Below are 22291 nucleotides of genomic sequence, written 5' to 3'. Positions count from 1 at the left end.
TATAAGAATATCATTTAAAAACATGAACAATTCGTGTTTATAAAATACTGGAAAGTACTCGCATTAATTTTAAACAACAAATTTTAATATTTTTAAATCACCAATTATGTAATTATGCGTATAAAAAATAATACTTTCACAATATGAGTTTAATAAAATGTAGAGTATCCATTATAAAATTACATGAAAACTAAAATTTGAACATTTATTCAAATGTTATATGCATCATGTGAAATATCTAAATGTTTTAAAAAATATTTTCAATGCTTAAATTGTGTAAAGAATTAAAATTGGATAAATAAGAGGTGGAAATTATGAATAAACTAGTAGTTTGTTTCTTGGAAAATTTTTATGACATTAAAAATATGCCAATTTATATAGAATTAGAGACATATTTTATTGCAGCTGATTATTTACTTTTTGTTTTAGAATCTTTGGATAAGTGGAACAGCTACGGAGGTAAAAGGACCAGTACGCGTTGTCCACCGGTTCGTCGAAATGCCTAAACAGAAAGCAAATTTTTATAATGAAACTACAAAGAAGATGGAGGAGGTAATCATACATTTCTTCATTATTTTTCAAACAAGTACATTTCCATTTTTCTTTTATCCACCAGATCCGGAGCCTCTCTCCCCTTCTTTCTCTCACAATATTTACAATATATGTCTTTATCTTGTCTCTATTCAATTTATTCCTTCTATCGTGTCTATCCCCTTTTTACTTTCAATCCATTCAAGTGTATCGGGTTGGCCGAGCGTGTACGAGAGCCGACGATATGACGAAATTTTCGACAATCGAGACAAGGTCGGCTCTTGCTCATTCTAACTATTGTTGTACATCAGATTAGAGTGTAAAATACCGTGGTGGTAAGCGCATCTGTACAGGTATGCGCCAATTGGCGGCCGTTCGTTAAGACAGAGTGAGAGCTACAAATTTTAAACAAACGTAATGTCCCTACGATTGTGCACAACGAAAAGTGAGCTTCGAGATCGTTAGGACACGAGTGTAAGGAAGTGAGACGATTCGCGTGCCTAGCACTGTCAATGCATGTGAACGGATTTAAAAAATTTAAAGGCGCTGTGTTTTGAAGCTCAGTATTTGTATTTTTAAGATTTACAAATCATCAATTTATAATATTTCTGATTTTTTATTTATAAATAATATAAATCGATTTATTACATTTCCACGTTTAAACAGACTCTCCTCGGATCCTCGTAACGCTATGACGCACTTTCTTTCACAATCAGAGGAAATTGTAATTCGTAATACATTTTACGCTAATTTAATTTTCAGTATAATCGTTGGTCCGATTTCGATTTCGAGGTCCGATGTACCAAGCAACATCTTAAGTACATGAGGTTTTCTTCTAATTCTTTTCTATCAGACAATCGATAATTTTTATATTCTATCTATATGCTGACTTAAGAATTAAATGCAGAACTAAGTTGCAATTGGGCAATGAATTTCCAAACAGAGTATACATAATTTGATAAAAATGAAATCAATCAACTAAATGTAGATAGTAAGAAGAAATTATTAGGCCACAATTAGTGCTGTGTAATTTCTTGTCGAATAAGACGAAATATTTCAACTATTTCGTGAATTATTAATGGAAAATTTATTTATTTAATTATTCATTTATATATTATATTCACATGACTTAGATACATATATACATATATACATAATAATATAGTGGTAATATTTTATGTAAAATAAAAAATATTTGGATAAATTTTCTCAATTCATATTAAACACAATAATCAAGAAAAATTAAAAGCACATTTATTGAATTAATTATAAATCAGTGCAGGTTTAATTCCAATATTTTATCTATAATTATATACTTCCAAAACTCTATCATAATTAAGACACACATTTAGAATGGAACAAGCATGATATAAGCTTAGATTTTAATTACTTTTATCACGACAAACGTCATTAATTTGAAAGCGAACGAGCTAATCCAACGTTAAACGGTAAATCTTCACACTCGCATTTATTTTAAAGGTGCAAGGTTGTTTTCCGGCAATGGGATACAGTTTTGCAGCTGGTACGACTGATGGGCCTGGCTCTTTTGCATTCGAGCAAGGCACAACAACATCTAATCCTTTTTGGAACGCGGTGCGCAACTTTTTGGCAAAACCCTTGGACGAGGATGTGCGTTGTCACGGTGCCAAGCCGATTCTCCTAGCCACAGGTCGAGTGAGTACAGCTTCAACAAACTCTATAGTAGATTCCAAATGGGAGTAACAGGATAGTAGATTGGCATATTCTCGCTCAAGCGACTTAATCTGCTAGTATATGAACAAAAACAAAAACAAAAACAAAAACAAAAACAAAAACAAAACAAAAAATAAATAAATAAATATAATTCGAGAAAGGAGCAATTTTATTTAAATTTATACTGTATTTACGAGCAGAATTTTCATAAAGACTAATTTTTTAAATACACCAAATTCAAATATTATATGTTTATTTATATGAATTTGAGACGTAATGGACATTGATAATTATATATATTAAATTTATTCCGTATATAATAGCCTAAGTAATGATAATAATAATATATTTAATACTATAGTTGCAAAAGACTTTTAATTATCTACTAATTAATTCTATACATTATTAACTGCAATCTCTTAGGTATTATTAATTACATAGATTATGAAAATCATTTTATTCTTCTGGAAATTTGCACAACAATGAAAGTCCTCGATTACATTTGTTGACCTTACATTTCTTATGCATTACAAATGATATGTGTAAATTTATACTCAAAATATATTTCAGGCTTTATACAGTGAAACGTTAAATAATTAAATTACAAAATTCAAATATTCAACAATATTTCACTTTAATCTTAAAAGGTCTCAATATCTAAAAACGTACGTTAAATGATTATATGGCAAAACAATTTCTTAATAAATCTAGTAAGTAAAGTCGTGAAATATACCAGAGATTATTATAATTTATATCCTGAGTTAGGATATTAAGTGAATCTCAGCTTGTGCACTCAGATATTTGAACATCTCGGATAAGAAATAATTAACTATTGAATAATAAGGTTTTGTAAGTATTTGTAAATAATATTAACATCCATTTTAAAAAAATATTTATATAGTACAAAAAAGGTTATTATTAAAACTATTTTTGAAAAAAGTATAAAAATGTATTTATTGTTAAATTATTTTGAACAATGAAATTTAGTCAACTATTTATAATTAATTAATTGTAAATAAAAAATGTTGCAATAATAAAACGAAAAAAATTCGTAAAAAAAGATGCAATGTTTGTTTAATTATGCAAATTAAAGTCGCTCTCATTGAATCACTGAATCATTTCCCATGTGGTTTTAATGTAATATTCAATGAAATTATTTACACGGTTAAATTTAAAGAAAAAAAGAAAATAATAAACATCAAATTGATCATTTATTTTTTACAATCTGTAATATTTCAAATTTCTTTAATATTATGTAAAGAAAATTTTAAAAGAATACTAATCAGTATGGATTAAAAAAAACACTCATATGTATATTTACACTCACAATTAATATTTCACTTACAATTTCATTATCAATAATAGATAATTATAGTATAGCTAATTATAGTATGAATAATGTTATTAAAAAAAGAAAGAACGAGTATACATAGAAAATATTAATTAATTCTAATGTTAGTATCTTAGAAATGAGTAATAATGAAAATTCGATTCCGTGATCAGAAACCACAAACTGGCAACTTAAAGTATTTTGAACAGCAAAATTTGATATATTTTGTAATATTGCAATTCTTTATTTTAATTTCATCTTGCTGATCACTGATAAAACTGCTAAACCTAATAAATATCATTAATTAAATATCATTAAGTAAAATTCATGCATTATGATATGTATTGCGAGTATAGTAGGTCAAGCGTTCGCAAACGAGTACGACCAAAAGAGTTGAGCTCGTCCTTCCTTTACAACGATAAAAAAAAAAAAACTAAAATATAGAGTCGCTTAATCTCGGAATAAAATGATAAAAAAATAAATAAACTTCTAATAAGATTCTGATATAATGGATTAATACTTGAATCAAGTTAAATTATCGTTTAAAACATTTAACGTTTTACGTCGAAATGTCAGAAACTTATTTTCAGCTTTTAATCTCCTTTTTTAAATGCGTTTTAATATCGCTAAAAATTCTATTCAATTTATTTGTAATTTTAACAGAAAAGATAAAAGTTTTTCTTGTCTTAAAAAAGTATGCGTTTGTATAATGAAGTTTTTAAATGAAATTTTATTGTCTTTATTTTAATAGAAAGAGAATTCAAAAACAAATTTTTGACATAAATTTTTGAAATATGTTTGTATGTATAGGATAATACGATAAAAATGGTCGTATATATATATATATATATATATGTATATATATATTAATTTTGTATATATACATTATTTGAGTGAATTTTAAGACCTATATTATTCCTTAATACAATCTAAAATAATAAAATTTAAATATCCATTCAGTTTAGTTATAATTTTTTATTTTTTTCATTGAAAAATCAAAAAAACATATGCAATCTATCGATACAAACAGACAATTGTCTTTAATGTTATTAGAAGTTCATTTTGTGTTATCGTTATTTTATGTTGTATTGAAATATGAAACTGCTAGTCAATTGTTACTATAGGAAGACAGTTTTAATTAATTCTTCATTATATTTCGCACTCCACGTTTTATTTGATTGAATGAAAGAATATTTTTTCTTATGAAATATCAAACACATATACACTCTTCTTAGTATTCTGACTTGTTATCGAAATAGAATGAACTTTATTTATTATGTAAACGTAAATTGGCAATTAGTTGTTGCTGACAAATTATTACGAGACACTTTTATACAGTTATTTAAGAAATTTTAGATGAACAAATAGTATTTCTTTAAATAATAATCAATATAAAAAGTCACCTATATTGAATTCCCTTTATGTAATTGTATAAATTACGACATTGTACTTATAAATTGAATATTTTGATTAAATTTTTTATACCTATAAATTTTACATAAATTCAATTTTATATATATTAGTTATATATAAAACATTTAGTAATTTTATATAATAATTATTCAATCGCTTATTATTTGAGAAAAAAATTGAAGTATTTAATATTTAAATAGTTATGAAATTTTTGCTATAAAACATGAATAATGAATGCATTAAAATAATCTATAATATTAGTTATTAGTTGAAACTAATTCACTATTCCATAAATAATAAATTGCGAAATAAATTGTAATTATATATTAATAGATGATATTTTCATTGAAGTAGTTTTTCATATTTTGTTATAATTGTTATATCGGTAATAACTTGATAATTGTTAATAATTGAATATACTATATTTGTTATTTTTATAATATAATTATGAATTACTAATAATCATTCGATTACGTATCTTATTCAGTTACGATTATTTTTTTAAGACTATTTTACAAACTTTTAAGTAATATTACAAGAAAATCGATTGATATTATTTTATTTTCATTTACTCTCTTTATTCGAGTAAATAAATTACTCTAAAAATTATAAGTATTTTCATCGCCTAATTATTTATCGAAAACAATAAATTTAAGTTAATACGATAAATTAATATGATAATTTAAAAACTTAGGCCTACTAAGTTGTAAGCAATTAATATTTTGACAGATAACATATACAGTTTCTCTGTTTATTAATATTTTATCACTTAATGCGTATACTTTATATAACACTTAATAATAAAGTATTTGTATATGAATCGTACTTGTGGATAAAAATATCTCTAAACTGAAAAGAAATTAATATACCATCATAGTAGGAAAAATTATAGGTAGACGCGAAGAAAATATACGGTAAAGTTAATTAAATAAAAGATACGGACTTTTTATTTTCTCAAAAATAACAATTAAATATAATTTATTTATGTCTTATTTATTATCAATTTTTATAGAATTATTGCTGCAATAATTGTTATCTTGAAAATGAAAAGACTTTTTAATTTGTGAAATACATAATTTGTAAGTGAAGGACTTCTCAAGTCAGCTGAAAAGCGTAAAGTGCGCGTCGTTAAGCGAAATTTTCCGCTTTCTTCGGAGAAATAAGAAAGTAAATAAAAATGTAAAATATTATATAGATGGTATTGCCGTATCAGTGGCAGCCGAAGATCGTCTCAACCCATTTTGCTCTCGTGGGAAATGTGGCCATTGCCGGAGTACCTGGTGAATTTACAACAATGTCAGGCAGAAGATTACGCAACACAGTGAAAAATGCCATTGCTAACGCAGATAAATCAATAGAAGATGTCCAAGTCATTGTTGCTGGACTTTGCAATACATACAGCGATTATATTGCCACCCCCGAGGAATATCAAGTATTTTTATTACCATTCATAATGTGTTCTATTTAATAAAAATCAAACTTTTCTACAAATGCAATACAATAAAAGACAAAATTAATTAAAAATATATTAAATAGGACTTTTTCTAGATATTAAATTATCAAATAATAGTTTCCCTAATGTTTTCACACGCAATTGTCGTTACATTGAATTTAATACAAGTAAATCAAGATTAAGATATTGCAAAAATATTATTTTTAATATTTCATTGTCATTTAATTGTCATTATAAGATATTGTTTACTTGACATATCATTCACTATGTAACATTGATGCTGATAGTGCCAATTTATATATTAAACCATAGGATAGCCGCAACTGCATTTAGATATTAAGTCAATACAAAGACACACTTAATATTTTTCACCGATTATATTAGCATTTATTTTGTTCAACACCGTTGAACTTTTCAACAGATCCAAAGATATGAGGGTGCGTCAACGATTTTCGGACCGCACACATTGACTATTTACTTAAAGCAGTATACCGAACTCGCCATACACGCAGCGCTTGTAAGTTTCGATCGATAGTTCCAATGCTTTATTACTAACTTCTACCAATAGCACATAATATTTATAGAAAATAGCCGTCGAATCTGGGCCAACACCATTGGATCTATCAAAAGAAAAATTGATAAGCCTGGTGCCACCGGTCTTATTCGATTCACCAAAATGGGGTACGGAGTTTGGAGAATGTGTTAAACAACCATCGCGATTCGCTCGTCCCGGTGACGTTGTTGTCGCCAGATTTGTAAGTTTTTTTTTTTTTTTTTTTAATAATAACACCTTCTTATACCCAAATCCACAATTTAAGCTTATCGCAGCCGTAAAAAGATACTTACGATAAGAAATCCCCAATTTTAGCGAATAAAAAATTCATGTATTTGTTTTAATTTTTATTTGAAATTTAAATTTCAAATGATCTGTAGTACAATAGCATGCATTATTTTTATATTATTTTATTCATTTTTAAATTTAATATACTTTTTTTAAATTTATGTATTATATTATTATTCATTTTTAAATCCGTTTTAAAAGTTTGTTCTGTTTAATTCTGCATTTAAAATAAATCAACGTAAAATAAAATTTATTTTCACAATTAGTTAATTCATCTAGAAAATATTGTAATATTTATCAAGCAAAACAGATATCATAATTTTTTTTAATCCTTTATTACAAATTTGCTAAATAAAAGTGTTGTAATCATATAACGAATGAAATACTAAAAAATTTAATATTGATTTGAAGCCTGTTAATTCCAATTAATTTAAAAATTAATGATTTTGTTTAGAGAAAGATTTAAAAATAAATATTTTAAAAATTAATTTTCATACCATACTTGACATAATATAATTTATCATATTTTTGATGTTTCTTTTTTGAATAGACGATTAAATTCCTTAAATAGATTAGATATCTAAATTCTTTTTAAATTATCATTTCAATTTTAATTTCAATACATATGTCAAAAAATATAAGAGAAACTTCAGATCTTTTGAAGCGCATTTATGGGTATCTGCATTAAAAATAAGATACATAAATTTAATTATTAAATCTTTTTTGTGCTGCTTTTTCATTAATCATAACCCATTTATTACAATAATGAACTGAATATTAAAAAATCTGCACAAAAAAACGTAATAACATGAAAAATTCTATTTAAAATATTATTTCAAACATTTCTCATATTTCATTAAATCCGCTTGCCATTTCGCCTGCCAGATTTTTCAAGCGGAATCTATTTAATGGATGTTTCTTAATTATCGGTGTAAATTTTTACTTAATAACTCTTCATTGGAATTTACATACATAAGTTTTTACGATTCAAGTAAGAACAATAAAATGAAAACCAGTTTTTTTTTTTTTTTTTTTTGTAAAACTTAGCGATCGTCACTTTACGCTAAAGTGTTCTATTCCAACATTCGCGCATTATTAATGCTCTGTTCCAGCCCTAATATAGACACTCGCATATTAATTTAAGTGTACGTATAAGAGAAGGTTGCTCATATAAAAAGTAAATTTTGTGGTTAGTAGGTAATGCTTAGACGAGAGCGTCAATTGCATGTACACGTAGGTGCACAAGTGCATGTAAGTGATGAGCGGCACATATATGAACAAAGTATGCGACGGCACAATGAGGCCAGTTGTATAAGATTTTACGTAAAACTGCCCTCGTGGAATAACTTGCTGTACTTTTGTACTTGCGCAACATCGAAAGCAAATGAAATTACGAAGGCACGAATACTCTTGTTTTCTATTTTGGTAAAATATCGAGGGCATATTACACTACATAAAATTTAGTCCAATTTCTTGTATATTTTTACAGCAGTTTTATGGATAAATTATGCACGTGAATATATGGAGCCGCGTGTGATAGATTATGTTAAGTCGAAAGCTACTTTTGTAAATTTACTTTTTTAAATGGTGTGTTTTATTTTGTGTGTGTGTGTGTGTGTGTGTGTGTGTGCGTGTGTGTGCGTGTGCGTGTGTGCGCGCGCGCGCGCGTGTGTGTATGTGTGTGTGTGTGTGTGTGCGTGTGTGCGCGCGCGCGCGCGTGTGTGTATGTGCGTGACCTATTTTGTTTATAAACGGGATTGGAGATCGCACTAAACATTCATACGCATTCCGATTCAATATTTCATCAGGATTAGCTGAATTCTAAATAATACGGTGCAAAAATCCAATAGAATGCATGCGCATATTCATGTATGAATACACGTTATTGATAAATATGTCCCTCTCACACTCTCTCGCTCTAACACTTTCTCTTTCTCAAATCTCACTGGGATTTATTGATAAAAATTGATAATAAATGGATAGGTGAAAATTTTGAATAGTTTAATAATTATTTAAATTTACATAATCTGTATTAAGTTATTGATTAATAGCTACATTTTCATTAATATAATATTATACTTTAAAGATTTCTGGACATCCTAGAAATAATTTTATGACTGGAAGTACATATTTAACTATCGAAAAATTAGAAGAAGATGAAACTTGGACGTCTGTTGCTACAGATGCAGATTGGGAAACCAAGTAAGATTAATTAAATGTCAAAGTTAGCTTTTAACTATAAAATTTATTTCTCAATTTTACATTTAGATTTATTTGGGAAAGAACCTCGATAATCCTAGGTTCTAGTCAAGTAATTATAAAGTGGGAAATACCAGAGACTGTTTTGCCTGGTGAATATCGAATTCGACACAACGGATATTATCGTTATATTCTTGGTGGAGTGTATCCTTATCAGGGTGTCACCGGAACATTTCACGTAAATATTTTCAAACACAATTTATTTGATATAAATTATAATATCATACAATATTAATCATATATGTTGACAATATATTTTTTGTTCTAGGTTAAGACACCTAATTTGAATTACTGATTTTACGTAGGTCTGGCTACTTATTATGACAAAGCAAGAATAATTTTCGACCGCTGCAATGAAAATTATAAACTAAATCCTTGCCATCGCAAATATTTTGCAAAATAAAAGTCAATGAATTTTTAGACTATTTAATAAATAATTCAAATAGGAATAAGATTTCTAAATACGATTCATCTTATATATTATAGAACAAGTTGTAACAAATTATCATCAATCAATTTATAATAATTCAAGAACATAAAAATTGATAAAAAGATAAGTCAAATTTAGGATACCCAACATTAAGTTAATATATTAATTTAATTTTACTACGAATCATGTAATTACTACCAGTGCACAAAATGATGTAATGTATATGTTTATATTATTGTAATAGATTTTTTACTTTTTTTTTCTTATGTATATTGTAAAAGTAAAATGAATGGATATGAATATTGAAAATAATTCCAATCTAAATAATACAAAAATTTTTTTATTATATTAAAATTAAATCTTAAATGTAGTACAAAAATTAATTAAAAAAAAACTTATTATTACATAATCGTTTTATACATTAATTCAATTAATATTAAACCAAATTTTATTTTCATTCAAATGAATATATCATTTATTATATTATTTCAATATAATATTATCGAGTAAATTATGAAACAAATGAAATTATTTTATTCAGATTTATTTTATGTTGTATATATGAAAAAAGAAATAATCAAAATAGTTTACCATATTGCTATTAATTTATTGATATCTATTTAAAAGAAAAATTTAACTTCATCGTCTATTCTTTTATTATCTTATTATGATATTAAATATAGTTATATGACTTTCTAATGAATATTAATTAATTATTGATTCATTTGTTTAGAATTATACGTATGCAACTAATCCTTTTATGGTCCATTCAATGTTATAAACTTATTTTGTATTGTTAATTGTAAATTATACTAATCAATTAGTTTAGTTAATAATAATGATTATTATGAGACTTTATATACATTAAATATTTATAATTTAGTTATATGGTTTAATTTTTGCATTATTTTGTATGATTTTTTTTTTTTAGTATTTAATAAGTTTTTTTATCGACTGAATATCAAAAAATCTGGAATTATTATAAATTATTGGGTATTTTTACGAAAATATGATATAAATAATAAATAATAAGCGTTTAAGAAAATAAATCCAGCTTGTATTTATCGTATGATGTTTTAAAAGATAACTTAACAACTTGCAATGTATTTCGACTACAAATATAAATCAATATAAATTACAATTCCTATTGTTACAAATTTTTAATATTTAACCTCTCATCATTTATTCAAACATTTTCACCCATCATTACAAAGTAATCACACACCTTCTGAACTATCAGTATCGTAAATAATATATGTAAAATAACAACTTGATAACAACTTACATTGAACAAATATTTGAATAAATAACTTCATATCCGTTACATTATACGAAAGTGATTTTTAATTACTTTTTAATATTATGATTTTATATTTGAAAAACATCTGTTTTAAAAATAAACATTTTCGTTAAAAACTCTTTAAGCGTATGTACGTACTGGAAATTGATTTTTATGATTTATTTTTCTTTTTAAAATAAATTTTCTCTATTTTTTCATTCTTATACGTATTTTTCGTATGTTTTATAATTTATTAAAATATGGAAAAATATTGTATTCTTAAATAAAATTATTTAAATAAATAAGTAAATGAGAACACTATAAATAAAAAATAATCTTATTTAATCGTCGAATAGTTAAATTATTTCAAATATCTATTAATGTAATTATCTAAAAAAAAAAATAGTAGTTGACGATATTCCAATCATTTGTGAATAAAGAAGGTATAAAGTTTTTATAAAAATGTATTATGTATAAATGCTATGGATATGAAAAAAATACATATAAGTCTTGTATGTAAGTATGCATTTAATTATTTATTTATTTTAATTACCTACTTATTCCATTTGATAATATAATGCATCGTTAAATTTATTTATATAATATTAGAATAATAATTTAGACGAATATAATAATAATAATAATAATAATAATAATAATAAGAAGAAGAAGAAGAAGAAGAAGAAGAAGAAGAAGAAGAAGAAGAAGAAGAAGTAGAAGAAGTAGAAGAATTAGAAGAAGAAGAAGAATAAGAAGAACAAGTAGAAGAAGAAGATGAATCATCGTCATCATCATCATTTTACTGAAATAAATTAGTTATATATTAATGTGACCAAATGACATTAGAACATATCCATATATCAATTATCAAAAATTAATACACGACCGTGCAAAAATTTCGAAAAGTATCTTTCATAAAATAGATTAATAATATAAAGTTTTATTTTAATGATGTAAAATACAAAAATTTAAATAATTATTTATTATATGATTCAATATAATATGCTGATTGATGATTTAAAATTCTCGGTGGAAATTTGAGAAAATAGTATCAAATACAAATGTAAGACATACAGTTTATTTGTTTATTTTATTATTGCATAAAAAACTTAAAAGACAATATAATCAACACACATAAAAATGAAAGTACTGAATCAAAATATATGATATTAAAGCGTGATAATGAATTCCGTGTATTGTATACAATATAGCTACTTGAATATTAAGTTTTTGAGATTGAGTAATCAAATATAAAACTAAGAATAGGTAAAAATTACTAATATTAATTCATTCGAGAGGATTTTGGATTTTACAAATTGAATAAAATAATTCTTTCAAATATTTAATAATAAGTCATATAAAGATTAAAAATAATACATTCATATGGTACGTAATAGCTGTAATTTAATAATACAATATAATAATACAATTTTAGTAATATAATAATATAATATTATATAAAATAATATAATAATATAGCTAAGTATACTGTAATACAGTTGTTATACAATATAATAAATCAAAATATATAGTAAGTTTATCATTATATATAATAATACAATACACATTAATATAATTTTATTTCTTAAAAATTACTCTAACTAACATAAACATATACATTTATATTATTATTAATATCGATAATGTTATTATAATGAAAGAGTTAAATATATTTTATTGGAATTTTTAAAAATGTTTAAATTACATAAATTTAAATTACTAGTATATAAATTAATTTTATTTCAATCTTCAAATTATAGAATATTAATAAATATTTTAAATAATTAAGTTTTTAATGACGCGTTTTTAATTTATGTATGTATATTAAAATAGGAAAATTTTCAATATCCTAAACGATGATATTTGCATAATTTAGTCATGCATACAAAATTCTTATATTATTATATTATATTACATTATATTATAAGCATTATTTATATATGAATTTATTTATTTATTGCTATATTAATAATTAAAAAATGCTTAAAATGTCCATACAATATAGTATAGTTTCTTAAATTATGCTTATAAAAATTATATAGCATTGGTAATATTTATATTTTTTTATTATAAATTCCTAATGTAACTCATTTATTTACTTTTCTTAATGTATTTTTTTGTAAATCGCTTTACAAAAACAATGAGTTAATGATCGCTACTTATACAAGAAATTCAGTTAAATGTGTGACTAATGTATTTGAATTTCTACTTTTATTTATACGGTGACAGAAAAGGCTATTTGACCAAATTAATAAAATTTGAGATTATAATTGTAATTTAAATTTTTAGAAATATTTCAAATACATTGATACGTTTTTCTTAAAAGTTCCCGATTTAAGTATCAATGTATAAATATAATTTCAATTAAAATTTAAATAATACTTTAAAACTTGTTTTCAAAAGTCAGTTACATACACACTTTTTAAATAATTTATTTAACAGCGATAAAACTTACTAACCAAAGTAACCAATCTTATAGAACATTAAAATGATAAATTCTAATACACTTATTTGTATTTAATAAAATCAGATAATCAACAGACTATACGAACATAATAATTTTCTCGTAATATTTATTTGATCTTTATTTGAGCAAAATTATTAATGCTAATAAAATTCTTTCAAATGATTAATTTCAATTTTACAAACAAGTTTATTTATACAAATACATACCATTTCCTAACTAGTTATAGTAAAAATGATATGAATTCACAAATGAATATTAAAATTTTGTGGAACGATAACTGCTATTATAAATTCCATATCACAAATTCAAATAAATTTTATACACGTAATGTAAACAACATTAATCAAAACATTTTCAAACTTAAATAATTTTAAAAGTTTTGCGTAGATTGGTGTACTTCCGAAAAGAACAGTATTTTTTTATATTTTATAATATTAAATGCTTCGTTAAAAAGAATATTTTGACATTTCAAATATCTTGTCAAATCCGTTAAATTAAATTTTTAATATCGCTTTTTTAAATATACGTCCTAGTAATATCGACAAAATAATTATAAATCTTTTTATAAAAACGAGCAAAGTAACATGGAATTATGAGCTTCTTATAATAAATAAAAAGTGTTAAAACATATGAAATTGTGATTGTCCATCTAAAATGGTGCCTTTCATATTTAAGGTATTAAGATAAAATTTTAATATATTCATATTATAAGAATAATTTCTTATACAAAATGTCATTTCATAAATTGTTTTCCTCGAGAGTACTTATCCGAATGGAAAAACTATTATCAAATATTTCAACTTTACGCATAATTATATCGTATTATATCGTATTATTACACCTCGATATTCCTCTCACTAGATTCATCTAATCTTTCGAATTAATTATTCGGAGGATAAAGTATTATCCGCTTCAACTTCGCAATACCATCGACTGCCAGTATATAAAGCGTTTGATGCCTTAGTTTCGGCGAAGCCTCTTTGTCAATTTAATAGATTAAATACACATCATTACCCATCTCACAAGTTTTACTTGATCAGGCGGTACATGTTTTTCCGAAAATCACTTCTGAAAATCACGCTGACTCTATTCCAATGCTGCAGACGGTTCAGTAACATCCATCCGAGTATTGACCATATCACTGCACAAATAATGAATCGAACTTTTTGCTGTAATTTGGCCCACAGTACTCTAGCCGAGATAATAGGTAACTACTTGCTCACCCCCTAAAAGTCAATGCCAGAAGGGATCCTTAGCGTAAGTTACTCCATCAAGAAACTATCCATTTTTGCTTTATGTTTGGAAATGGCTTCCCCTACCCCTGCTACGGTCGATTCCATTTGGACGAGGTATTCTGTTTCCCTGCCCTGCTTATTATAACCAACGATTCTTTCTTCATCCACTATTGCAAGAAGAATTTTGGACTATAAATGATAATAACCATAAAAATAACAACAACAATTTTAATATTGTTAATAATAATTGTGTATTCGATGAAATATGATATCAACAATAAATTGCGAGTATATAGAAAAAATCAACGTGGAAAAGTTACGACAGATATTGTTGAGATAATTAGTCGAAAAAAAACAAGAACTTTCTTTCCAATTATTTATATGAAATTTAAGGATTAAATTCCTATTATGACACAATATTTGCTACACATTATTTTATATTTGAATTTCTTTCTTATTTTACAATTATTTCATGGCTACTACGTATTTTATTATATATTTTTATATATTACTGTATTACTCTTCCAGCGATTATTACATAAAAACTATAAATATAATTTATATATAAAAATAAAGCAGTTGCAGCTTTAAATTTAATAAGGATACAATTATTTATTATTGTTAAACGAAAAATAAGAAAAACAACATCTAATCCAGTATTTTGATGCATTTGACCTAGTTAAGGAAAAATATCCGTCTACAATAGAATTTTTTATACAATGAAATTACATATGTTTACTATAACCGCTTATAAACCAAAATATGTGCACTGTGTAATTGATTAAAAAATATGTTTCTATTTTTATTATAAATGTGATTATATAATATTTAAAAATAATTTTAATACGCTTGATTATGTAAATGTAATTTTGTACGGCCTAATTTGTTTACAAACATGATTATATGCAATTATTGCAAATATCTAAAACATTTCAAGACGATATTATTTAGTCTTTGATATCGCAGCTTAAAAGTCAGTAAAGTTTGACTTAAAGTCTGTTTGAATCAAACACTGGATAATTTGATAATTCAAATATTGATATTTTCAAAGTTTTACTAATTATATTACTGTTCTTTAAAATGGAAAGCACATTGTAAGTGTATTTTGCCACATCAATAATATACTTTTAGCAATTTATATAAAGAATACTAAAAATTATAAAATGCCTTGTTTTATTTTATTTGTATTTTGTTTGACAAGATAATCAATAATTTTTTATTAAATATATTTCATTATATCGATGTAATTGTCACAACTCCTTTGTTTTCAAAAGAAATTTCAATATTAAGTAAAGTTGTTAATTTATTTTCTTTCACAAATTTTGAAGAAAGTTCCACGTAAAAGTTTGGGAACATATTTAATATTTTATCAATTTATTTGCTTTACGACATTTTTACAATATCATATATCTAATATCATAATAATAATATTAGAATATCGAAATTCTAAAAGTCTGCGTCACCAAAATATCATTCTTTCTAATTGCTTACAGTATTATTGTATTTCTTAGCATTTCTTCATTTCTCAGCAGATAATAACATTAAAATAATCGATATCGCAATTCATGAAACACTGGCGATAGTAAGCTTAATCATATCTTTTTTCCCTTTGGTGTGTGTAAAGCTTTCAACTATCCGAACCATTACTTACAGCGTCTTTCAAGTTGAATGTATTCAACTTAAAAATAACAGTCTAATCGCTAACTTTTTAACAGCTATTGCTTCACTTACATAAAGAAGAGAAAAAAAATGAGAATACAAAGAAAATTGAGAAAAATGAAATCTTTTTCCTTTAAACGAGGCTTTAAGAATACCATATGTCTTAATCAGTCAAGATGATTTATTTTAAATAGTAATTATTTATTATAATTTTTGGATAAATATAACTGATTAGCTTTACTTAATAATCTAACAGAGGTCGAACCATCATTCCAAATATTTCATTAATTCAGTAACTTTCTTGATTTATCTAAAAAAGCTGCAATAGTGATGTAATAAATTAAAACATGAAGGAAAGAAACGCGTACCCAAGAAAAATTCAACCGTTAACAAGTAGTAATTTTAATGTACAGAAAATATGAAATGGAACGTACTGATTTTAAGAAATCCGATCTTGTATCCACAGTCAGTGTGATGCCACTGCATCCAAATATTGTATAAGGACACGTGGATCTCTGTTTCTCTCTCTCTCTCTCTCTCTCTCTCTCTCTCTCTTATTATTTGGCTCCATGTCCTTGTTCTACCCTCTTCCGTTTGTTTCAGCCGACCTCGATTTTGTTCATGTTTTTTTTTGCATCTTCCTCCTTCATATGACTTTTAGTATTCTTTCATGTGTCGTTTCTTTTATTGTTTCTACTTTTTCCGCTTTAATTTTTTCCACTTGAATTCGATTCTAACTGTATCGTCCTTATCTTATTCCTCATAAGCGCTTAAACCGACTAAAAAGATTTAAGAAAAAGAATTAAGGCCAATAAGTCTTCTTATGTCTATTAATATCGATGACGAACAAATTTTGACGGAGCTAATGTTAAATATTAAAATAAAATATCCTTCAGGTACAATGGTAACAATATTAAAATTTATATAAATATCTACATAGAATTACCACTTCAAAAATATTTCATTTATAATTCTAAAAAATACCGTTCAATATAATTTAGAATCTTTATATTTTATGATAATAGTTACATTATTTTCATTCTGTTAAATAAATATATTTAATTTTTATTAATTTGTTAATAAATTACATCAATTTAGCCTATATTTTTACGTCTGTAATATAAAATCATCCTATCTTCAGCAAATATTAATACAATAAATGTAAATACGTTTTATTCTCCTTAAAAGTTTGCTTAGTAATTAAATGAAGCAAATAATAAAACTAATTAACATATTCAATTAAATTTGAAATTATTTCTTAAACTAATATATGCATATCTTGAATTAATATTCTTTTGAAAAATGTAACATTATTTGTAGAAAAAGCTTTGTATTAAGTAATTATTTATTTCTTAAAAAAAAATAAATAACGTATTAAATAAAATTATTTACTAAATAATTATATATATATATATATATATATATATATATACATTTTCTTTATGAACTAATACAACCAATATAGAATAATTAATTCTTTGCATTAAATGATTGTGTGATTGAAGACATATGCGACCTTGAACTCACAATCTGGTATATTTATAAAAAGTAAATATATTTTTCCTATCCCATCCAGCATTAATTATATATTTTTAATGGATTCATTACAATTTTTTATGTATTTATATTAAAAAAAAATTAATAATAAATATAATAACCAATTGATTGACCCACTAGCATTTTTTGAGTTAATAAAATTATGTAAAATAATGTTAAATATATAATGACTTTGAATGAAACAAACTTTTATAAAAATCACCATATAATTTTATTGCCTTATCATTAAATTATTAATAACATATTTATATTATGTATTTATTTAATTATACATTAATATTTATTTAAGTAATATATATATATATATATATATATATATATATATATATATTAACGTAAATAACTACTTTAACAAATTATAAAAGGAACAGTTTATACATATTTAGTTATTTATATAAATGGAGATAACTTTTTTTATCATACGAATGAACATTATTTAAATTTTTTTTTTTATTTTCGAAAAGGTTTTTTAATATTTATCCTCTTCAATTCCTATTTCTATATAATTATTTTTTTAAAGATCTGAATTAAAAGTATTAAAAATGTTTATAGAATCTACTGCTTATTTTAATATTTCTTTAATAATTATATTACAATTTGGAATCCTTTGGGATAATTTTTTGTAATTCTCTCTATGATTTATAATTTGTTTTTAATTGTTGACTTTCCATTGACATTTAATTTTCTTTATTCTTGATCAGTCGATATATAGTTGTATACACATTCATAATTGATTAATATTAATTTCTGTATCATTATGAATGTTTTATATTTATTCCTTATGGTGTTGTAATGAGTTTTGTAATTTATTCAATTTATTTCGGTAAATTTGATAATGAAATTATCAATCAACGCTATTTATTATCTTCAAAATATTATATTCAAATATTTAAAAAAAAATAGATTCGTGCTTATATTATGTATCCAGTAAAGCTTACCAACTCGAGAAATCATGCTTATGCTTAGGAACGTACAGTTCTATGGTTTATTATATGGTTTATCATATCTGAAGACTGAATTCTGTTTCTGTAATCCAAATTGATTCTGCGTGAGTGATGATAAGGACGTATCAAACAGTTTCTTTATGATTGAATGATAATATTTAAGTTTCGAATTATTTTAGTCTCTTATTAATGTTCTATATTTCTTGATTTTACATACTTTTCTACTTAGATTTTTTTCAATGTATCTAATTGATCTCATTAAATACACATACTCTGTGTTATATTATATTTTTGATTATTTTTAATTGAATATTATTTAGAGTAATGTAAAAATAATGAAAAATAATATAAAGTATTAAAGAAATATTATTCAAAATATGTATATAAAGTTTTTATAAAAATTGAAAGATTTATAAAAGGCTAAGATTAAATGATGATGCAATCCTAATTCTAATTATTGTCAAATACATAAATATAATAAACAAATTTTTAAATTAATATCGAATTAAGAATAATTTATACGATAATATACTTTGCTAACTAGTTGCTGGTTACTCAATGTTTGATAATATTTTTAAGCGAACAATGATATTTCGGCAAGCTTTTGTAATTTATATAAATTTTTTTATTACCGTGCACTTTTTAATTCTTGTATTTAAGTCTCGAATTTATCAATTTAATTATATAGAGTTTGAATATATTATATATTGTATGTCATATGAATGTAGACGGATTAGATTTAATTCTATCACAGTTTCTCCACTACATCATGATAAATATTTTCTATATACATTAATATTATTTAATGGAATTATATTGAGCGATATCAACATTTTTCATTTTGTATATGTTTAGATATTTAATATGATATTTAATTTCGATATTTAAGCTATTTTTAGGGTAATTTCAAAGTTTTAAGTCAATGAATTAAGTAAAAATATTAACCAACCAATCTACTATATCAGCATTTTTCTAGTTCGACAAACAACTATTAAATACATTTTTTATCTTGACTATACTATATATCAATTTAAATTATAGTCATTTGTATTTGAAAAATAAATGCTTTTCACATACCAAACTAACATTAGCTCTTAATATCTCATACGTATAGTGATAGGAATATATTTGACAAATAAATTTCTTAAATTATATCTCCAACGATACCCTATACATTCTTACAATAACTAGACTTTATTATTAAATCGCTTTTATAACTTCTATCTAATCTTTTTTTTTTTTTTATATCGAATTCGTAGAATTATTGAATAATAAATTTTTGTGAATCAATTTAAAAAATTAATTATTATTTATAAGGTTTTACTAACTACGGAATCGAAAAAACTATGTGCAAGGATCTGAAATAAAACATATTAGTAAATGATTAGAATATTAAGATGTCTATTATTGTATACAATTATATACATCAAAATTGAGAGAGAGAGAGAGAGAGAGAGAGAGTGTGTGTGTGTGTGTGAATGTGTGTGTGTGTGTGTGTGTGTGAGTGTGTGTGAGTGTGTGAGAATGAGAGATAGGAAATAGCACGTGCCAGATCAAGTTATACCACATGCTGTTTTTAGCTTTCTATTCTGCTGATTTATTTATTACTTGCAACTTCAACAAAATTATCCGCTTCTAATGATCAGCTCCTAGGAGCAAGAGATTTTTACTCTACTCTTTAATACTTTCTTTACCTATCTTCCGCTTTCACCAAGTTAACATTATTATATGTTCATATTGCTTCTGATGATAACAAATGAGTAAAAACTTTGGTTAAAGGTATTTATTTAATCATTTTTAATGATTTCTGTCAAAGACAATACGTACAATGTAAAACTCGGATCATAACGCACTTTTTTTGTACGGATCTGAGAAATAAATTTATTGTGAAGGCAACAACAAATTTGAAATCTAAACGGTGCTTATATTTGACTACATTAGAACTTTACGACAAAGATAAAATAATGTATCGTAATACAAAATAAAAGTATTTAAAATAAGTATTTCTGTATAGTTTAAAAAATATTAAATTATTCCATAAGTATTTAAGTAAAAATTATAGTATATAATATAGTAATTACTATAAGAAATTTCATTCGATAAATCACATATAATAGATTTTTAAGGATCATAATTATGCAAATGTTTACAGTTGTTATTTTATATTTATTCTGTTTATTAGTTTATAGTATATTCAATAGTATATATAATAGTATATTCATTACTATTTCTACTAATAATTGACGTTGAAAATTATTTAAAAAATTATTAAAATCATTATTTATTTTTATTTGTATAGTAATTTTATAATATATTACGTATTGTCAAATATTAATAGATGCATAATTAAAAACGAATAATAATATAATTGTTTTTACATACGGAAAAAGATATTATTTATTAATTAATTTATAAAACACATTTGTGAAATATTTATATGCAAATATCTTAACATTGTAATTCGATTATAATCGAAATATTACCAATAATAGATAATTCATTATTGATAATTAAAAAGAAAAGAGTGCTGATAAAGCAATTATTTATTATCAAATTTTTTCTTTTATCTCAGTTATATTTAAAAAGATATTTTATATAATTTGATACGAATGCCCAACATTTTTTTCATATAAAAGTAAAATTTATTCTTCAAGAAGGTGGAAAGAAATAATCTTGTTTACATAAAATATTCCTATAGATTTTTGCTATCTTCTTCATAAAATATAAAAATCGCAAAATATGACTACTAAAATTATGCTCTATGCACCTAATGTCATAACGTCATATCGTGAAGGAAAGCTTAATTGAAGCTTGTGCGTTCTGTTCGATGTCCATAGTTTTGTTCTTTATATTAAAAAACGCTACTTCTTCAGCAGGAAAAAAGAAAAAATATGAAATTATGATGATTAAGATAGAAAGGACGCGACAATAAAAGATCCGAGATGCTTTAGTGGATTAAAAAAGGCGGTCTATAAGTAACAAGGGAAGAAAGACCTAAGAGAAAGAGCTACAGGGAATTCATGTACAGCAAAACGCCAAGTGATACGTATCTTTACGGGGTGAGGGTAAAGTATTCTGGAAGGACTACTTATTTAAAATCCACCATTACAGTTCCAAATATATACATGCATCTTTCATTGGTCGGCGCCTTATTTTTCCTCTTCTCGCCTTCCCACCCCCCTCTGACCCGCAACCCACCGT

At 24.4% G+C, this 22291-nt stretch overlaps 1 protein-coding gene across 1 annotated transcript in view; it reads left to right on the top strand.

Moving 5' to 3' along the window:
- CDase (neutral ceramidase) overlaps positions 1-10150 on the top strand; it is a 77892-nt gene extending 67742 nt beyond the window's left edge. Inside the window, exons 7-14 of the mRNA XM_011500115.1 lie at positions 430-552; positions 2011-2205; positions 6162-6398; positions 6841-6936; positions 7004-7174; positions 9347-9462; positions 9529-9697; positions 9788-10150. Coding sequence (XP_011498417.1) covers positions 430-552; positions 2011-2205; positions 6162-6398; positions 6841-6936; positions 7004-7174; positions 9347-9462; positions 9529-9697; positions 9788-9814 — 1134 coding nt within the window. The 3' untranslated portion in view covers positions 9815-10150. The remainder of the gene's footprint in view (positions 1-429; positions 553-2010; positions 2206-6161; positions 6399-6840; positions 6937-7003; positions 7175-9346; positions 9463-9528; positions 9698-9787) is intronic.
- Positions 10151-22291: the final 12141 nt, after the last annotated feature.

Source organism: Ceratosolen solmsi, unplaced genomic scaffold (genome assembly GCF_000503995.2).
Source record: "Ceratosolen solmsi marchali unplaced genomic scaffold, CerSol_1.0 scaffold41, whole genome shotgun sequence".
Classification (NCBI taxonomy): domain Eukaryota; kingdom Metazoa; phylum Arthropoda; class Insecta; order Hymenoptera; family Agaonidae; genus Ceratosolen; species Ceratosolen solmsi.
Note: the sequence above shows the minus strand (reverse complement) of the source record. Positions and strands in the feature narration are given on the sequence as shown.